The sequence below is a fragment of the Scyliorhinus canicula genome, chromosome 5 (assembly GCF_902713615.1).
Source record: "Scyliorhinus canicula chromosome 5, sScyCan1.1, whole genome shotgun sequence".
Taxonomy (NCBI): domain Eukaryota; kingdom Metazoa; phylum Chordata; class Chondrichthyes; order Carcharhiniformes; family Scyliorhinidae; genus Scyliorhinus; species Scyliorhinus canicula.
In genome coordinates this window covers 84,020,469-84,042,155 of record NC_052150.1, presented here as the reverse complement: position 1 = coordinate 84,042,155, position 21,687 = coordinate 84,020,469, and the positions used below count along the sequence as shown (strand labels likewise).

Genomic DNA, 21,687 nt, shown 5'->3' with positions numbered 1-21,687 from the left:
AGCCTCCTGGGTAGAAGCATCCCATTTAATCTGCTGCAAACCTTTGAAATTCAGCCAAGACACCAGATTCCCTGTCATCAAAATAAGCTAGTTGCCCACAGGGAATGTGTGTCATGCTGAAAACTCATCAAATTCATTTAAATCAGGCTGGACCACGGAAAATATTGCAGATCCACACCAATTCCTTAGTGTAAATGCTGGGTAGGCCCCACCCATAGCCTGGCCAAACATAGGAATGTAGGAATTAGGAACAGAGGTAAGCAATTCAGCTCCGCCATTCAATCAGATCATGGCTGATCTCTTCCTGGTCTCAAAGCCACCTTGCTACCTGCTCCCCATATTCGTATCACTCATTTTTAAAATCAGAAATATATCTATCTCCTCTTTGAAACCATTTAATGATTCGGACTCCACCGCACTATGGGACAGCGAGTTCCACAAATCAAACAGGACGCCCTCAGGGTTTGCCTGGAGTTCCCACCCTCTGCGAGAAGTATTGTCTCCTCATCTCAGTTTTAAATCTAACGTCTCTCAACCTTTCTCTGTGATCTCTTGTTTTAGATTGCCCACAAGGGGGGACATTTGGTCTACATTTAGTTTATCAGTCCCTTTTAGTATTTTGTATAGTTTTATCAGATTCCCTCCCATCCTTCTAAATTCCAGCGCGCATAAGCCCAATCTGTTTAATCTCTCCTCATACGTCAATACCTTCATCCCTGGAATCAATCTGGTGAACATCCTCTGAACTGCCTCCAATGCCACAACATCCTTCCTCAAATAAGGAACAAAAATTGGACTCAATACTCCAGATGTGGTCTCACCAACACCCTGTACAATTGCAACAATGACCTCCAGTTTTATACTCCAGTCCTTTTGTAATAAACACTATCGTTCCATTTCTTATTACATTTTGTACCTGCATACAGACTTTCTATGATTCATGAACAAAGGCACCCAGATCCCTCTGCCCAGATGCATTTTCAATCTGCTTTGCATTTAAATAATAATTTGGCTGACTACTTTATCGGCCAGAATGAATAACCACATTAAACTCCATGTGCCTATATATATCCGTCTGTAAAATCTGTCTCTCTTCCTCACTGCCATGTGTTATGGGCCAGGGTTTAGTGAACCCCAAAGTGTATCATGGAGTTCACCTGACCCACAACTTTTAATAGATTGTGGTATGGGGAACACATGGCCCACTCTACAGGTGTGGTACAGCAGATATCGAAAATTATTTTTTTAAGCAAAACAATGTTTTATTCTATGAACTCAAGTTAACCTTTTTAAAAAACATATAGTGAACATCTTAGCAGCCACCAATTCAAATACAACCCCAAAGAATACAACATTCTAAGTAATACTTAAACTTTCCTTTTAACATCCAAAAGACTTTAAAAAACCCTTTTAACAGAAGCACATCAGGTTTAGATTCACTACTGAGAACAGTTATCACTCTGAATTCACCAAATGATCATGAGCTAGTCTTTACATGGCAGAGGAAACAGCATTACACCTTCTGTGGCTGACTGTAGCTCCAACACTGAAAGCGAAACCAAAAAAAAACAGACACACCCAAGCCTTTCTCAGTGAAACTAAAAAGCAGAACCAGAGCTCAGCCCCACCCACACTCTGACATCACTGCAGTAACATGAGCAGACAAACATTTCTTAAAGTGACATTCTGATAACACATGCTTTCCCACCTATTTTAGAATCATCTGCAAATTTTGCTATGTTACATTTATAGATGGTAAACAGTTGAGGTCCGAGGACTGAACCCTTCGGCACCCCGCTAGTTATAGTTCGTCAGCCAGAGAAGGACTCATTTAACCCGACCCTCTGCTTTCTGTCAGTCAGCAATCCTCAATCCAATCTAGTATTCTACCCCCAAACCCCTGTGATCTCACCTTCTTGATCAACCATTTATGCGGCATCTTGTCAAACGTCTTCTTGAAGTCTAGCTATACCATATCCACAGGCTCCCCATTATCCACCTTGTTGGTTACATTCTCAAAGAACTCGAGCAACTTTGTCAAGCATGACTTACCCTTGGACTTCCGGTGGCAGCCCTGGTGTGAGTGGTCACACACAGGCTCCTGCTTGAAGACGTAGAAAGGAGCTCTTTTTACCGAAAATTAGGGGCTTCAACAGAAAAGTGTAGCCGAAGATTGGAGGAGAAGTTCCCCCCGGATGTGGTATGTCTGCTGGTTACCAAACCCGGCAGAAGAAGGTGAAATACTTGGCCAAGGAGTTGGAAGAGACCTGTGGTGCAGCAGCCAGTGGAAGGATGGCGGAGGGGGAAGAGCTAGTGCAAGTTGAAAGCTCAAGGTAGAGCAGTTGATGGCCTTCATCAAGGAAGAATTCCGCCAGCAGAGGAAGGAGATCCAGGAGAATCGACCAAAGGCCCCTGAAGGGCTCGATGGAGAGGGTGGAGAAATATTTGGAGGCACAGGGGTCGCAGATCCGAGAGAATGAACGGATGATATCAGCCTACAGCGATCAGGTGGTGGCATTGGAGGCAGAGGTGGGGATTTTAGGAGACCTTTGCAAGACGCTGAGAGCAAAGGTAAAAGTGAAGTTTTCCTGGTGAATGAGTTGGGTTGGAGAGCCAATTCAGGGAGGGTGACATTTCAGGTGGCTAGAGGCAGGTTTAGATACCTGGAGATTGAGTTAGCGAGGAATAGGCGACGCTTCATTAGTGGAATTCAACAAAACTGCTGGAGGAGGTGCGGGAGGATCTCGAGGTGGGACACACTGCACTTGATTTTGGCAGGGAGGGTCCAAATGATGAAGATGAACATTCTGCCGAGGTTCCTGTTCATATTCCAGACACACCCGATCTTTATACCGAAGGGCTTCTTTCAGAACCCTTTAGCAGGTCCAGTTTAAGGGCTATGGTGACAGCAGCAATGCAAATGCCACTGAGCAGATAGTCGGGGAGCCTGGTGGTGCAGTCCACGGTGAAGATCTGGAACCATCTGAGGAGGCACTTTAGGATAGAAGGGATATCGGTCTTAATGCCATGGATTTGTGCCGGAGGATAGATGGCACATAATAGAAGTGGAGAGTAGGGGGGCTGGTTAAAGTGAGGGATTTGTACCTGGAAGAAGGGTTTGCCAGTATAGACGAATTGAAGGAGAGGGTAGAACTTCCTTGAGAAAGTGAGTTTAGGTATCTGCAGGTAAGGGACTTCTCGCGGAAAGTTTGGAAAGAGTTTCCCAGTTGCCGAAGTACACCCAGCTGAATTGATTGTTGCTTCCGGATGTGGAAGGGGAGGGTAGGATCGGAGACATAGACAGGTGACTGGGAGAATAAGGAGGTGAGCAGGTGGTGAAGATTAAGGAGAAGTGTAAGGGGATCTGGGGGGGGGGGGGAGAAGATAAACTGGGGAGAATTGAGTGAGGCACTATGAAGGGTAAATGCAGCCCACTTGTGCGGAACCTGATGAACCTGATACAGTTCTAGGTCGTACACAGGTACATATGACTCAGGCAAGAATGAGTGGGTTCTTTCAGGGGGTGGCAGACGAGTGTGAGAAGTGTGTGCGTGGACCAGCGAATCACGCACATATGTTTTGGGGCTGCGAAAGTTGGAGAGATTCTGGGCGGCAGTGTTTGTGGTCCGAGGAAGGATTGTAGGGGAGGAGGTTGAGCTGGACTCTTTAGTCGCATTATTTGGGTATCGGAGAAGCCGGAGCTGATGAATGGGAGGAAGGCCGATGTTGTGGCCTTTGTCTCTCTGATTGCCTGGTGACATATTTTATTGGAGTGCTGGTCAGCAATGCCACTAGGGGTAGCGGCTTGGCGGGGTGACTTATATGACTTTCTTCGGCTGGAAAAGATCAAATACGGGTTAAGGGGTTCAGTGAAGGGTTTCGAGGCAAGGTGGGGGATGTTCGTGACTGTGTTTAAGGAGTTGTTCATCGTGGGGATTGGGGGAGGGGGAGGGCGAAAAAGGGGAAAAACTTGTACAAACTGTATAGTTGTTTGTTCGGAAGTTTGTTCCCGAATTGTTTGTAGATTGTAACTTCTCATATGCATGCCATAAACAAAAAGCATGACTTACTCTTCATAAAACCATGCTGACAATGGTGGATTATTTTTAAATGTTCAGTCATCTCCTCCTTAATGATTGATTCCAGCAACTTGGCCACCACATAGGTCAAGCTAACCGGTCTATAGTTTCCTACTTTTTGCCTCTCTCCCTTTTTGAATAGGGGAGTTTGAATAGGGGAGTTACATTAGTGTATTTCCAATCCACCAGGACCTTTTCTGAATCCAGGCAATTCTGAAATATCATGACCAATGCATCCGCTATCTCTGCTGCCACCTCCCATAATACCCTAGAGTGCAGGCCATTAGGTCCAGGAGACTTATCTGCCTTTAGTCTTATTAGTTTATTCAATACCTTCTCCCTAACAATGGTTATTTCACTAAGTTACTCTGCATTAACTGCAGTTCTTGGAAAAGTTTTATTATCCTCTACCATGAAGACAGAGGCAACATATTGGTTCAGTGCCTCCGCCATCTCTGTGTTTCCCATTATTACCTCACCGGTATCGCCTTCTAAAGGGCCAACATTTACTTTAGCTATTCTCTTCCTCTTTGTATACTTACAGAAGCTTTTGGTATCAGAGTTGATGTTTTCTGCTCGTTTCCTTTCGTAGTTCATCTTAACTTTTTTGCCTCCAGATTTAGAATATGTGTTCCACTTCAACAATGTTCCATCCTCTGGGATATTTTGATGCAGTCAGTGTAAGATTTTGTACATGGCATGCAAAACTAAGCAGCACATACTCTTCATAAAAATATTTAAATTTCTTTGACCCAGGACGTTGGGAGGTGCCGTCATGATACTACTGTTTAAGCAGGCGCAGTCAGAAAATCTATATTACTATGTCAACTCTGCCCACACCCAAAGTTAACCTTAGTTTTATGTAATCTGCTGACCTTAGTGTTTGCTGCTGGTAAACTAGAACTTCAACCCAAATACAACTATGGTAAATCTTACTTTTCCACTATGAATAGCAACCAGCATCTCTCTCCTGCTCCTCACAGCTGCTTCAGTGGCTATGAATGGTTTCATCACAATTACTAGGACTGTTGTATTAATTGTTGGATTTTAGCCAATAGTTGAATATCACCCATCAGAGGTTTTAGACTGCATTTTAATTGCACTTGTAGGCAATAATTATTAGACTTATTAGTGATATTGCAGGCAGCAACTATAGAATTGGAAAAACTATGTTTGCTTCGACACCTCTTAGCAGTCCTTCAACCTTTACAATTGTAGAGAGTCCTGTAATGTGCACGATTAGCCGGTGCCGGGAAACACCATGCTATTGAATGACAATTCGGGGAGATTGGGGCCTCCGCAGAGAACACGTGGCCGAGGCCACACTTCGTCCCGTTTTCTGCACTGAGGAGCTCTATGAAGTCCTGATCTCATGCCCCGCCTACGTGACCCCTGAACCCCATGTGGCCGATCCCCGTCACAGGAAAAATGGCAGCCTGACATCCTGGCAGTGCCCCAGCCAACTGGCAGTGCTACCTGGGCACCTTAGTCCAGGTTGGCACCCTGTTGACACTGCCAGGGTGCCACCCTGCCCAAAGGGCAAGGACCAGGGGCCTCCAATCCCCCGGGAGACCCCCTCGAGTGCCGTTTCATCTGGTCCCTATTTGTGGACACCAACACTGACCAATGCTCGTCTGTGATCTGCAAGGCGTGGTGGTTAGATCATGGGAAGCATATTTGAGCGAGAGCAGCTGCCTGACTCTAATATGCAGAATTGCTAAATCGCGACATCTCGTTAGATCTCGCGAGGCGCGGTGAGTCAGGTAGATCCTGGAAGAGGGATCACCTGGTATCTACCGACCGTGCCACGCCACGCTGCAATTTGGGCACAATGCAGCCCATAGATATCACCCAAGGTTTAACTCTATGGGCACGAATCTGAGCGATCTGATTAATGGGAAAGATCTCCTATCCAACGGCCTCCCATGATCTACCCGGCTCCCCAGTGAGCAGTCATGCAGGCGCGAGGGGCTCACCGTCCACTGGTCTGCTACCCCCCAGGTTGTGTATACCCATAGCAAGGGCAACTTAAGCATCTGCCTGTCCATCCCGCCGAACACCTCCAGGACAGAGCCTCGTTTGGTGCATATGGTAATATGGTGCAGGTCACTTTAAGCCCCACTGACTGTGCCGGCCTTTGGCCGCACAGCTAAAGGTTGGCAATGTTAACAATGTGAGCACTTCACAGCTCCCAAGCGGATTCTCATGGGTAGCCATGTCACAGGCGGGTGTGACTGCCTAGCATCCCAACCAGACTGTGAGGCCTGGACACTTTGCCTGAACACAGGAGGCTGCACCATAGCAGTGGCAGCAGCCAACAATCAAATACCGTGGATCTGGGCTGCAAGAGTGGGGATACTCCTGCACCCGGAGGGTGGATTGAGAGGGAGGAACCTGAGCGTGGTCGCTGGGTTCGGTCCTAGGGGCCCATGCTGTCACCGGGGCTGCTTGTGCAGGGCAGGGTTCCACAGCCTAACCGGCTCACTAGATGGCACCCTGAGAGACGGCAGAGAATACTGGGGGACCCAGGGATACTGAATTGGAAGCCCAAACAGATTGTCGGTCCCTCCAATTCCTTACAGATACCACATTATGGTTGATATTGTGGACCCTGCAGCAGCTGCCCTCGGAGTGGCAGTCCAGGTGGGACAATGTCTCCTGTGGGAACAAAGTGAGAGCATTGTGAGCCGCATGCTTCATACATCGGGATGGGGGGGGGGGGGGGGGGGGGGGGGGGCAGCGTGAGGCATTGGGAATGGATGGGATGTGCAGATGGGTGACTGGGTGTGCTGGAGCTCAGGCGTGTTATTGTGTTGGGGGTCTGGGATGCGGTGACAACCGCAGGGCCGTTGATGGGGAGTGGTGGTGGCAAGTGCAACTGGTGTGGGGAGCGACGCCAACTCTCCCGTGAGGCCGATCATTTAGCTTCTTGCGACACTGGGGTGACGGTCCTCTTGGTGGCACTCCCTGCGCTGACAGCCGCTGAAACTGCCTCCCAGATGGCATTGGCTGCCCTGTGGCTGACCCTCCCACCCACTCGGGGGAAGCAGGGTCTTCGGTGTCAGCCGCGGCCACCGTGTAGCCCGGTTGACCTGGTTGGGCATGGGCGTTCGCACCATGCTAACATGTCGGCCTTTCACCCCCTTCAGACAATGGATATTGGAATAAAATCAGCAATGGTGGCCTTCCTCCTAGTTGCCGCAGCCCTGGGGTATGCACTGTGGCTGTATGAGCTGCATCTGCTCGAGAAGGAGGAAACTGCAGCAGCAGGGCCTGTCCCAGAGGAACAGGAGGCAGTCGCTGAGGATGGAGAACTGGCCGCCCAACAGGTCGAGGAGAGGAAGTACAAAGGAGGCGGCGCATAAGGCCTTGTGTGTACCGGCTGCACCTGTCATTCGAGGACCTGCCGGATGGGCATGCCGTCGAAGACTCTGGCTGAGCAGGGGGACAATGTGACATATCGGCCCAATCATGGCACACCGGGCACCATGGGGGAGGATACCCGTTTCCGGCAAGGTGACAGTTGTCTTGAACTTTTACGCCACGGGATCGTTCTAGACGCTGAGTAGGGATCTGTCCGGAATTTCACAGTGTTTGGTTCACAGGTGCATTTACATCGTCTCAGAAGCCCTATATGCCCAGTTGGCACAATACATCTATTTCAATATGGACCGAGCCCACCAGGTTCTCCACCATCGCTGACATGCCCGGGTTCAGGGGGGTGATCGACGGGAAGCATGTCACCCTACGAGCCCCTGCAGATGACATGCCGCTCCTCAACAACTGAAAGGGGTTCCCATTCGATGAACGTCCAGCTGGTGTGTGACCATCAGCTGCGCAGTGTGCACATGCCTTTATCCTGGCACACCCGATGGTTCCTGATCTCTTCAACACCATAAGACATAGGAGCAGAATTAGGCTACTTGGCCCATCGAGTCTGCTCCGCCATTCAATCATGGCTGATGTTTTCTCATCCCCATTCTCCTGCCTTCTCCCCATAACCCCTGATCCCCTTATTAATCAAGAACCTATCTTTCTCTGTCTTAAAGACACGGTGATTTGGCCTCCACAGCCTTCTGCGGCAAAGAGTTCCACAGATTCGCCACCCTCTGGCTGACGAAATTCCTCCTCATCTCTGTTTTAAAGATGCAGCCCCAGCTGAGGGGTTGATTTCAGTGACGGGGTTTATCAGCTGCAGTCGTGGCTGATGACGCCTAATCGGAAGCTACAGACCCATTACAACGACGGCCATGCAGCAACCGGGGCGTGATTGAGTGATGCTTCAGCATCCTGAACATGAGATTCAAATGCCTTGACCACTCTGGAGCGGCCCTTTGGTATAGCGCTGGGAAAGTCGCCTGCACCGTGGCGGCCTGCTGTATTCTCCACAACATCGCACAGCAGAGGGCTGACATGCTGGAGTTGGGGGATGAACGTCAAGCTCCGGGGAGGGCGAGAATTTTCAGGACATGGAGCCCAGGCAGGCATGGAGTCCACCAGAGCCAACGTGCACAGGATGCATTGATCGCCTCCAGATTTACTGACCAGGCAGGGGACTGGCCAGGGGCTCGGGCACTGCATTCCACCCCCCTCCTGGCCGACCACCCACCCACCTGCAACCCGCTCTGTCATACATACATGCTGTATTACGGTGGGCCCTGGGTAGGCAGTAACAGCGGGTCTGGTACATGGGATGGACGATGATGATAATCGCTCTATAATGAGCTTTGACGCTCCGCATCGTCTGACAACTCCTCCACCTGCAAGTGCTGGATGCTCGCCGACAACCCATCATGTAGTCTCTGGCTCTGCGACTGCATCTCCAGGATCGATGGGACTGTCCATTCCAAAAGCCTGAAATCCGTCTGGGCGGCAGCTAGTCCCTGGGGTCGGCCCTCCCTCTGATCATCCACCCACTTGGGCATTCCCACCTCCACCTGCTGTCCTAGAGCATGTGTGTGGTGCACACCAGATATTGCCCCAGGAACTCTTCACTAATGTGCCCAACCAAGGTGAGTGTCTCTGGATGGTGGACAATGTTGGAGACAGATTTGACAGGAAGGCAGTTTCCACCTCGGACCCGAGCTCCAGGTTGTCCTGGGTCTTGGGTCTATGGCTCGTTTCCATGTCGGTGTCCCCGTCGATGCTTGGCACTTGGGGCTCTGGCTGTGAATGTGGCTGGGGGCAGGGGGCACTCATTGGGTCTGCCCCATCACCAGCAGCTTCTCCAACAAACAAGACTGGGGGCCGGTGGAGGGGGGGGGGGGGGGGGGGGGGGGGGGTTAGCTGGAGGGGTTGGTGGGGTGGTGTGGGGGTGAGGGTGGGTGTGGAGATAGTGTGGGTCGCGATTGGTGTGAGGCTGATGTAAGGGTGGTGTGGGTGAGTGAGCAGTGGAGTGTGAGGGTGTTATGGGAGTGGTGTAGGTACAAGGGCGGTGCGGGTGGTGATAGGGGGGGTGGCCGCGGTGACACACGTGTCACAGGGAACCGCAACTCAGCGGGGGCCTCACTTCCCACCTGGGGCTGATCTCCATCTTGTCGTCTGCTGTTTCTTTGGGCCCGCCGACCATGTCCAGGTCCCGTTGTTCTACTGCAGTGAGGGGCTGCAAGTATGGCAGTTCCCTGCCAATCTTCTCCCGCTGGTTATGGCCGGCCTTCACCTAGGGGGCGGTGGGAGGGGGGGGGGGTGTGTTTATAAAATGTTAACTGGATTCATAGAATAAACATTGTTTTTGTTTAAAAATACTTTTAGTTCTCGGTTGCATCACACCTGTAAAGTGGGACCCTTGTGCTCTTCATAACCAAAATCTATTTAAAGTTGCGGGTCAGGTGAACTCCATGTTATACTTTGGGGTTCTCTAAACCCTGGCCCATAATACCAGGGACCCAGTAATGTCTCCTTACCCTGGCCGCCCTGAGGAGGTTGTGCAGTTTCTTCCTGCACTTCTGGCTGGTCCGGATGGTGTTGCTCATGGAGCTTACAGCCTCTTCCACCTGCACCCAGGCATGGTGAATGGGCCAGGATACAGAGTTGCCCCCTCTCCTCCACCACATCCAGCAAGGTCTCGAGCTTGGTGTCCGTAAAGTGGGGTTCCGCTCTCCTCGCTGCCATCTTGTTGGCTGGGATGGTGTGTGTGGGGAGTGAAGTGTGTACATGTGGCTGCAGCTTGTCAGCCTGTTGAGTGTCAATCGCGAATCTGGCGAACCCTAGCACCATTTCTCATTGGAATAGATTGTGTTTCACCTGGCGCTGGTGCTAGCCCCTCAATGGTCGTTGAATCGGTCCAGGTGCAGCGCCCATTTTGCTGTCGTGGAAGTGCACGGTTGCTTACCTCGTGTCAACACTTAGTCTCCGGGATGGAGAATTCCGCCGCATATCCCAATTGGGGTTTCTGTCCAGTATCGTAGCAACTGTTGTGGTCGACTCCAGGGTAGTTATAGAAGAGCCATGTGCAAGCATAGAGACAGCTCCGAGCTTGAACTTTTTAGTGTACATATTTCCCCAATTCCTGCTGTTAACAAATGCATACACTTAACTACTTAAGACTACGAAGACTTCATTAAGATGTACTGAATGGTATCTAACATCCAACTATTTTTAATTGCCTTAATTCAGTGATCCTTCCCGAAAGAAGGCAATGCAGGGCTCTCTGCAATACCCCTGTTGCTTGCATTTAATACGCCTCACTGTGTCAGCATCTGAATACTGTGCATCATGCAGTTAGAGTGTGCTGGATTCGTTGTGTGATGCGTTCTTAAGATTTTGGTGGGACAACAGTTCTCAGGGCAAAAGATATCCTGTAAGCGTGTATTGCTCCTGTATAACCGTGCACAATAAACATAGAAAATTTCAATGACAGCTTTCAAAGAGTGAGCAGGTTATGGTCCGCAGCCTTTGAGCACATATTTTGTGGCAAGTATACTTGGGACAAATGATAAAGCAATCTGCTGGAGATCAGCTATTTTGTCATATTTTCTCATCATCTACACTTTCAGCCACTCTATCATCTTGCACCATACAGTTATTACAAATGATTTTTCCAGGGAGGACAAATCTCTTTGCCTCACTGCGTACGCCAGCACAGTAGCATAGTGGTTAGCATAATGGCTTCACAGCGCCAGGGTCCCAGGTTCGATTCTCGGCTTGTGTCTGCGTGGGTTTCCTCCGGGTGCTCCGGTTTCCTCCCACAGTCCAAACATGTGCAGGGATAGGTGGATTGGCTATGCTAAATTGCCCTTAGTGTCCAAAAAGGTATGGTAAGTTATGTGGATAGGGTGTAAGTGTAGGGATAGGGTGGAGGTGTGGGCTAACGTAGGGTGCTCCAAGGGCCTGTGCAGACTCGATGGGCCGAATGACCTCCTTTTGCACTGTAAATTCTGTGTTGTGTTATGTACGCCATCAGTTAATATTCTAGTGTACTTTCAGGAGTTCTCCACTAGTGCAAAGTTATATATGAGTGATCTGAAATTGAAGTTCAATTCATAGTCCTTGATTTTGCTTTCAAAATCATTCTTTCATTTCTTTATTAGGACTAGTTATTTAAATTATCAGGGGAAAACCTTAAATAATGTAAAATAAGCTGCAACTAGCTCACCATCATCTGCAAACTAATGAGGTGTTTTGCACACCTCATCATGTGCAATTTAAATCTTTACATCCTATTTTACAGTATAGCATGGAGAGAAGTTGTGACCATGGTATAGAGATTTAGCAGCAAGAATTTTAAAATTAATTGACACGATGCGGACATCACTGGCTAAGCCAAAACCTGTTGTCCATCCCTAATTGTCCTAATTGAAGGTGGTGTTAAGTTGCCTTCTTCAATCGATAAGAGAATTAGGACCGAAAATACTGGCATTTTCTTGATTGAAACTTCAGGCCAGAATTACAAACTCACAAAATTTACTCTTGAAGAAAGTGAACTCTTAGCATGATTACAATACAAGATGCTTTCGCTCATTATGCTCATAACGTGGTTTTTTTGTACTTGAATGTCGGTAAAACTGCACTCAATTACCGTTTTGTTTATTCTATTTATGACCACCCCACACGACATTTTCCGCCACTCATTTTTTCCTCAAGATAATTGTTGAAAGTTGCAATATTTTTTGTTCGAAATTTTTCCTTATGTTGCACATAAACCTGTACACATGGTGAATTTCCATCTTGTGCTACATTTTTTTTGTTTTAAATTTAAAGTGTCCAATTCTTTTTTCCAATTCAATTCAATTTAATTCAATTCAATTCAATTCAATTTGCAATTTAGCGTGGCCAATCCACCTACCCTGCATATCTTTGTGTTGTGGGGGTGAGACCCAGGGAGAATATGCAAACTCCACATGGACAGTGACCCTGGGCCGGGATTAAACCTGGAACCTCGGCACTGTGAGGCAGCAGTGCTAACCACTGTGCCGCCCCTCAGCTTGTGCGACATTGATCACTTTATAAATATTGTATCAGTAAAAATAATTAAATCATCTAGTTTTTTAAGAGTAACTGTTTCCATTTCTCAACAATAAACCTCTTTATATTTCCAATTTTAAAGTTCACCATTCAAGTATGGCACAAGAGGGAGAAGAAAAGCAAAGCAATTTTACTGCTACAGTCCTTTGGCTGCATTAGAGAAGGAATTCCCATCTCTCAGTGTGAATGCCCTCTTGTCGAGTCCTTTTGCATTGATGGGAGTTTGCATGTTAGAACTAAATGAACACAGCCTGACTGTTTCAATGGAAATGGCACGAAGAACCAGTCAGAAGAATGGTTTGACACTCGGGAGTGCGCTTTATACAATCATTCCAGCTGAAATACACAAACAAAGAAAAATCAAAAAATAAATAGAATTCATTTTTGCGTTGTTTTCCACTTTGGACAAAACAATTTGAATGCCTTATGTAATATCTAAGGAAATGGCAGGAACATGGCTTTGAAGTGTGATTTTATTGATTGAAACAAAAAGCCTGGCTAATTAAGCTACACTTTTAAGAATGATGCTTTTAACTCACCAAGACTTCTTCAACAGGACCTTCCAAACCTGTGACCTCTATCACCTGGCAAACAACGACCTCAAAGGTATGGAAACACCACCACCGTAATGCAGTGGAGAAGATTGTAGGGGGTGGTGAAGAAGGGTAAAAACATTTAAATAAGGGACTGGCCTCCTGAAAATGGGTTTGTCAGCCACAGCCCTCCTTCTCAATCCTGTTTACATTAAAACCTGAAAAGTGGATGGGTCCAAGACACGTTCGAACCATAGAAAAGTTACAGCACAGAAAGAGTCATTCAACCAATCTTGTCCATACCAGCCCAAGGACACCAACGTGCCCTTCCTAATCCCACCTTCCTGCACCCAGCCCATAGGCCTGTAGCCTACAGCACTTCAGGTGCAGATCCAGGTACTTTTTAAAAAGAGTTTTGAGTCTCTGCCTCCACCACCAACCAACTCGGGCAGCGAATTTCAGACACCCTACCCTCTGTGTAAAAGAGTTCTTCCTCATGGCCCCTTTACATAGTTCTCGAATTCTCCGCCAAGAGAAATAATTTTATCCTGTCCACTTTATCTCTTCCCCTTTTTTACTCCACAATCAAGTCACCCTCCAGCCATGTTTGTTGCAAGGAAAATAACCCCAACCTATCCAATCTCCTCACAGCGGCATCTTTATAGCTCTGGCAACATTCTTGTAAAACCCCTTTGCACTCACTCAAGAGCAATCAAAAAGTCAGATAAAGTTGCTGTAGTCCCATAGACCATAGGCTACTTTCCCCTTTCAGGGGAAGAGCTGACTGGTGGTGATTTGACCTGAGGATCAACACACCTCAGGCCAGCGGCTAGGTTGAGAAGGTGAGCTTTCATAAATCACCTCAGCAGCTACAGGAGTAATTACATCCTTCCTGTAATGTGGTGATCAGAACTGCACACAATACTCCAGTCATGTCCTCACCGGTGTTTATACATTTCCAACAATAAATCGATACTTTATATTCTAGTCCTCGGCCAATGATGAAGAGCATTTCTTAGGCCTGTGTATTTGTACGTCAAGATCTCTCACTTCATCTATCCACCTTGGTAGATTCCTATTTATTTTATTAAAAATAAATTTGGAGTACCCAAATATTATTTTGCCTTTCTAATTAAGGGGAAATTTAGTGTGGTCAGTCCACTTAATCTTCACATCTTTTGGGTTGTGGGGTGAGACCCATGCAGGCACGGGAAGAATGTGCAAACTCCATACAGACAGTCACCCGGGTTCGAACCCAGGTCCTCAGTGCCATGAGGCAGCAGTGCTAACATTGCGCTACCATGCTGCCCATATTCCCATTTATTGTGTACTCTATATCACTGTTTGACCTCACGTCAAATGAGCATTACCACACACGTCTCTGTGTAAAAATCCATCTGCCACTTTACCGTCCAATCCACCAACCCATCAATATAGTTTTGGAGAGCTTTTCTCTACAGTATCCAACGTCAGAAGCAAGGGCACTCATTTTCCATCTCACATTAATCTTCTTTTTATTTTTCCCCTTCCTCTGCATATGTATGTCTTATGTGTGTTTAGGTAGAGAGTGGGACGGTAAAAGAGGAGAGTAGTGGATTAGCTGGCCGTTATTCTATTATAATTATTTCATGGCTTGTCTCTATTTTTGTTATAAAAGAACAATTATTGTGTTACACTTACAAATCTGATGACTGTAAGTCATTGGAGGAGTAAGGACCAAAGATCTCAGAATTATACTAATTATTGGTTAATTAACACTTGTTGGGAGTCTGGGGCCTGTGGGGGTGGAATTGACTGTGCACCAGCCCAGGATGTCGTAACATAAATTGGGGACTTGTCCAGGAGTTATCAACTTTCAAGGATTCCAACCCTTGGAATACTTCCTCTCTCTTTATGATTCTCCCATCCAATATTTCACAGTGTTCCTCCTGGACTATATATCTGCATCATCTCTTTCCTTTGTAAATACAGAGACAAAATATTCACTTAAAACCCTTCCCACAGTCTCTACGTCTGTACACAAGTTCCCATCTTCATCTCTGAGAGATCACACTTTTTCCTTAACTAGCCTTTTACCATTAATATATTGTCGATAGAATTTACAGTGCAGAAGGAGGCAATTTTGCCCATCGAGTCTGCACCGGCTCTTAGGAAAGGGCACTACGGGCAGCACGGTGGCCTAGTGGTTAGCACAACTGCTTCACGGCGCTGAGGTCCCAGGTTCGATCCCGGCTCTGGGTCACTGTCCGTGTGGAGTTTGCACATTCTCCCCGTGTCTGCGTGGGTTTCGCCCCCACAACTCAAAAATGTGCAGAGTAGGTGGATTGGCCACGCTAAATTGCCCCTTAATTGGAAAAAATAATTGGGTAATCTAAATTTTAAAAAAAAGGAAAGGGCACTACACCCGTAATCCCACCTAACCTTTTTTTTGACACTAAGGGCAATTTATTATTTATTATATTTATTATGGCCAATCCACCTAACCTGCACATCTTTGGACTGTGGGAGGAAACCGGAGCACCCGTAGGAAACTCACGCAGACACGGGGAGAATGTGCAGACTCCGCACAGACAGTGACCCAAGCCGGGAATCGAACCGGGGACCCTGAAGCTGTGAAGCAATTGTGCTAATCACTGTGCCAGCATGCTACCCGAAAAACATCTTTGGGTTTTCTTTAACTTTACTTGCTAATCTATTTTAATGCCGTCTCTTTGATTGTCTTATTTGGTTTTGCACTTTACAGAGGAATATCTTCCACTTTAATTCTAAGTATTTATTATATTTTCAGATATAATAGCGGCCTACCAAGTTAAATTTTGGTCATTGTGTTATCCTTTAGTTGCCTATCCACCAAGAAAAAATAACATTTGCTGTACTGAGACAGGGCAAATAACTGTTGTAGATAGTTGAGCTCTGGAAAGTAATTTCCATTCTTTTTCAAAATATGTCTCAATTTGACAACTCAAGCTGACAAATGCTTTGACACTGTTGCTGGAGTTGATGTCAGTCGTAACTCATAGCATGAGGTAGTTGCATAATTCATTTCTGCATGCAGATTGAATGAAAGAGGAATTTTGTTAGGTTATCTACCTTAAGTGTAACCTTGTTCATTCTTCGATCACAGTTTAATTTCTACGTACAAAACTTTCTTACTAGCTGTCACAGTTTTTGAAATGATTAATTTCTTGTTATTTGGCTCCCTGACTTGCTTCTTGTGAAAAGAACTAAACCACGGCCGGGTTTCTCTGACCTGGCGGCAGGTTGGAGAATCTCGCGCCCCAACGCCGGCTTCCCTATTCTCCGGCGTCGTTTTTCGGGCGCCGGCGGGATCGCCGCCACGCCAGTTGGGGGCCGTTGACAGCGGCCACCGGCGATTCTCCAGGCTCCGATGGGGTGAGTGGCCGACGAGTTTGGCCCAGTCCCGCCGGTTTGGATTACTTACCTCACGCATGGCGGGACCTGAAAGGTAAGTGTGCAGGGTGGGGGGCGGGGGGGATATGACCCAGGGGAGGGGGGGGCACGGTGGGCTGGTCCGCGATCAGGGCCTACCGATCGGCGGGCGGGCTGGTTTTGTGGGAGCCTACTTTACTCCGTGCCGGGCCCCTGTAGGGCGCCGCCATATTGCCGGGGGGGGGGGGGGGGGCGCGGAGAAGGGAACTCCCGCGCATGCGCGGAAATATGGCAGTTGTTCCGCGGATGCGCTAGATCACGCCGGCCGTTCCGCACGTATGCGTGAGATCGCACTGGCCGTTCCACACATGCGCGGGCCGTTCTCCGCTGGCTGGAGCTGCGGGGACGGCTCCGCCGGCAAACTCGCCCCCTAGAAAGGTGAAAATTCCTCACTTTTGGGGGCCATTGACGCCGGATTTGTTGGCGCCGGTTTTCCCGCCGGCGTGGGGACATAGCCCCATTTTTAGAGAATCCCACCTTTGTTTCCCAAATGAGACAGCTAGTAAGAAAAATAACTTTTGGAACAGTGTAAAGACTACATTATTACATGATTCATGCATGTGCATTTCTCTTAATGCTATAGGGTTACCCCCTTTTGGTAGTCGGCCTTTTATTTTATATGGAGGAGTAAATTGCATCTTTAGAATGAGGAAGAGCATAACTAAGTAATGCTATGTTAAATTTTACAATGTGGGATTGTAATTTTGTACCACTAAGTAATGAGTCTTAAGTTTCAGTTTCTACTGTTAACACTAGGTTTGTGACTCAAGTATATTGATGTTAATTCTGTGATTACTAGTTTGAAGGAATCAGGTATTGCACCATGACCGTTCTAATTTATTGTTGAGTAATCCAGAAATATCATTGGTCCTTAAATATCTTATTTTCTGTACTAAAGTAAAGTGACTTGTACAGTTACACTTATGAAGTTCTATCTTGTTAAATTATTAATTTCATTTTTTTTAGCTGGCCTTCAATCCTTTGTGCAGATGGTTTTACTGGAGAATATGTGATGTATGATGAAGATGGCTTTGTAGAACAATATCACATAGAGTTCTTGGGAAAGCCACACACCAGAGCTTGGATTGCAGTGAGATATGTTGAGCCCTATTGCACAGGCAAATTGGTATGCAATATTTTGAAATTGTGGAGGCCTGAAAGACTAACTTAATTTACATATTTTTCATCTCCCCAGTTATCAGTTTAAATTTGTTCAAAGTTCTCTGAATCCAGGTTTAAAATAATCAGAGTTTGGGAACAGGTGACTTTCAAAATTCAACTTGCGCCGTTCAAAAGGTTAAAAATTGCAGTTTTAATGGATTTGTACCAGAAACATGGGGCAGGATTTTCCGATCCCATCAGCCATGGGTGTCAAGGCGGGCGGGAGAGAAATTGTAGATAAAAGCAAATTATTGCGATGCTGGAATCTAGTCGAAAAGTCAGTTTCCCGTTGACACAAAAATAGTTTCCGATTTTCTGTTCCCAACTTTCATGGTGGGTTGGGCAGGCTACCGTGCCATGTTGAGAACTGCATTTGCACTCACTTGAATATCATGAAAACTCTTTAAAAACCCAACTTGCCAGAATTGTGTCCCCACTTCAGACCTCAAAAGGCCACATTGGCAGCTATTTAGGCCGGTGTGATGCATTTAAGAAAATGTCGATTGAAAATGTTTAATAAAAACTTCCGGTGGCGGCGATGTCCGAGTGAGCCGCACGTTCGGCGGGCTCTCACTCCGGCGGGCGTTTCGGGGCTGATTCCCCGCGATAGCAGGACCACGGACCTGAAGGAAGGCGGCAGCGAAAGTGCTGAGGAGCGGGCTGCAGCACATGGAACAGCGGGAGTCCAGGAGGCAGAAGAAAAGAGAGAAAAAGGAACAGAGGCAAGGACCAGAAGAAACCTACCTGGAACCTAAGATGGCGGACACACGGACCCCAGACTCCGCAATCCAGCAGCGCTGGATAACATGCTCCAGGTAATGAAGTCCAGTTTTGAAGCGCTGAAACGGGACAGCTTGGACCCAATCCAGAAAGCGGTGGATCAGCTGAACCAGAGGCTGGATGCGCAAGATGTTAAAGTTAAGGAGCTGGGAGAGGCGGTGGAGGAGCAGGCAGATGCGCAGACGGTTGCGGCGCTAGAAGTTGACGGGCTGAAGGAGCGGCAGAGAAGACTGCTGGACAGAGTGGAGGAGCTGGAGAATAGAGCCCGCAGGAACAACCTGAGGACGGTTGGCCTCCCGGAGGGGGCTGAGGGAGCTGAGGCCGCAGCGTTTGTAGCAGACCTATTGATGCAGCCTTTCCGAAGCCTTTCCGCGACCGCCGGAGCTGGAAGGGGCATACAGAGTGCAGGCGAGGCAGGGGCGGCCGGGCGGACCCCCCCCACCCGATGGTGATTAGGTTCCACAGGTTTGTGGACAAGGAGCGGGTGCTGTGGTGAGCAAAGAGCGCCAAGAGCAGCACGTGGAACAACAGTGTCCTCCGCATTTACCAGGACCTAAGCCAGTAGGTGGCTCGGCGGCGGGCAGCCTTTAAGAATGTCAAGGAGGTGCTGTTCAAGAAGCACGTGAAGTTTGGTCTGCTGTTCCCGGTTCCTCTATGGGCCACGTACCAGGGTCAACACCACTACTTCTCCGAGCCTAAGAAGCGATGGACTTTGCGAGGGATCAGGGGCTGGTCCCGAAAAGAGGCCCCACGGACGCGAATTAGGGCCCGAGGACTACCGTGGGATGTACGCCGAATGGGCCTGGACTGCTGTTCAACGGTTTGCTGGGTCAAAGGTGCCAAGCGGAACATTTGGGACTCTTTCCTTTGTTCATGGACATTGGTTTGGTTTTTTTTTTATTGTTTGTTTTTTCTCTTATGTTTTTGTTTTTTCCGCTTTTTTCTGTTTTTTTCCTTTTTGGGCGGATTTGTACTTTTTGTGCAGCTCGCGGAGGACACTGGAGCCGGCACCGTAACGAAGGGGGGGGGGGGGGGCGGTCAGCAAGGACGTGGGTTGGAGGGGGTTTTCTTGGGGGTTTTTTTTTTTGTTTGTTTTGTTGATGTCCATGCCTCCTGTGCCAGTGAGTTTGCTCCAGTGGGTTGGAGAGGGGGATGGGGCGCCGGGGAGCGGGGAGGAGGACGGGGAAACAATGGGAATGAGACAGGAAGGCGCTGGAGTGTTGAGTCACCGGGCTAGCAGATTGGCTATTCAAGGGAGTCAGGTGGGGGGGGAGATCACAGCCAGTGGATGGCAGGGGTGGGGGTATCGGGGGATGTGGTTAGGGGGGGGGGGTTGTTCTGTTGACGTGGGAGGGACTTGAAATAGGCACTGGAAAGGAGGTTGAGGGTGGAGGCAGCCAACGGGCGGGCCAGGAATGGCGCGACGCACGGGCCGGGGGCCGGCCCGAGAAAGGCTATGGCTGACCAGCATGGTGGGGGGGGGGGGGGGGGGGGGGGGGGGGGGGGTTGTGCCCCCCGACCAGCTGATCCCCTGGAACGTCAGGGGACTGATTTGAGCCGCTTAAGGGTGTTCGCCGCACTTTGCGGGCTCTGAGGGCGGGACAGTAATTAGGTTGCAGGGGTCACAATCTGAAAGTGTTGATCTGACCAGACCAGGCTAATGAGGGCTGGATTAGCCAGGTCTTCCACTCGGACTTGGACTCGAAGTCCAGGGGCTGGTGGCAATCATGATCAACAAGCGGGTTGCAATTTGAGGCGGAGGGCATAACGCAGACAGGGGGGGGGCAGATACCTGATGGTACGGGGCAGACTGGAGGGGAGAAGAGTGGTGCTGGTGAATATATTAGTGCCCCGAACTGGGATTGACGTGGACTTCATTAAAAAAGTGCTGGGGAAGATCCTGGACCTGGACTCTCGCAAACTAATAATGGGGGGGGGGACTTTAAACATTGTCCTTGACCCGCTTTGGATCGGTCGTGCCCAGAACGGGTAGACTCCAAGCAATGCAAGGGAGCTGAAAGGGTTTATGGGAGCAAATGGGGGCAGTGACCCCTGGAGAGCGCAGACAGCCCGACAGGAAGGGGCTACTCGTTTTAACTTGCACGTCCATAAGTATATTCTAGGATAGATTTGCTTCGTACTAAGCAGGGGATTTATATAGGAAGTAAAGAACATGGAATATTTGGCAATTACTATCTCAGACCATGCCCGCACTGGTAGACCCTGCAGATCGGAGGGGCGAGCTACCAACGCCCGCAATGGAGGCTAGACGTGGGACTGCTGTCGGAGGAGGGGATCTGTGAGAGGCTTCGGAGGTGTATGCAAAATTACTTGCAGGTGAATGACACGGGGGAGGTCTCAGCGGCGACCCTGTGGGAGGCGCTAAAGGCAGTCGTGCGGGGGGAGCTGATTTCAATTGGGGCCCACAGGCAGACAGGGCAGAGATGGATAGATTGGTCAGGGAAATGGGTCGGATAGATGAAGAGCACGCGGAGTCCCCGGGGGAGGTTTTACTCAGGGAGAGGCAGAGACTACAGGCGGAACTGGGGGCACTATCCACGATAGGGCCGTGGAACAGCTTAGAAAGACGAGGGGAGTGGTATACAGCATGGGGAAGGCTAGCAGACTGTTAGCGCAGCAACTCAGGAAGAGGGAGGCGGCCAGGGAAATAGGTAGAGTGATGGATGGGAGTGGAGGACCCGCAGGAATTGAATAAGGTATTCCGGGACTTCTATCGCAAGCTGTATACTTCGGAGCCGCCGGAAGAACCGGAGGAGATGAAAGGTTTCTGGACGGTTAACATTCCCAACAGTAGGTGGGGGGCGAGTGGATGAGCTGGGGGCCCCGATTAGAGTGGATGAGTATTGGGGGGCCTAAAGGCCAGCAGTCGGGGAAAGTCCCGGGCCGGATGGATCCCATAGAGTTCTATAGAAGCTTTCTGAGCTGGTGGGCCTGGTCTTGGCGAGGATTTTCAATGAGGGCAAGGACAGAGGGACCCTGCCGCCGACAATGTCGCAAGCCCTATATCACTGATATTGAAGCGGGGTAAAGACTCTGAGGCGTGCGGTCCTACAGGCCATCTCCCTGATTAATTTTGATGCCAGCTCCTGGCAAAGGTACTGGCGGTTAGAATGGAGGACTGCGTACCGGTGATTGGGGACCAAACTGTTTGTGAAAGGTAGGCAGCTGGCGGCCAACCTGAGAAGATTACTTATGTGAAT

General features: G+C 48.7%; 1 protein-coding gene across 2 annotated transcripts in view; it reads left to right on the top strand.

Moving 5' to 3' along the window:
• LOC119965619 (zinc finger CW-type PWWP domain protein 2-like) overlaps positions 1-21,687 on the top strand; it is a 205,696-nt gene that overhangs the window by 27,766 nt on the left and 156,243 nt on the right. For both annotated transcript variants that reach the window (XM_038796405.1, XM_038796404.1), the window contains exon 3: positions 17,492-17,651. In XM_038796405.1, the coding sequence (XP_038652333.1) occupies positions 17,492-17,651 (160 nt within the window). The remainder of the gene's footprint in view (positions 1-17,491; positions 17,652-21,687) is intronic.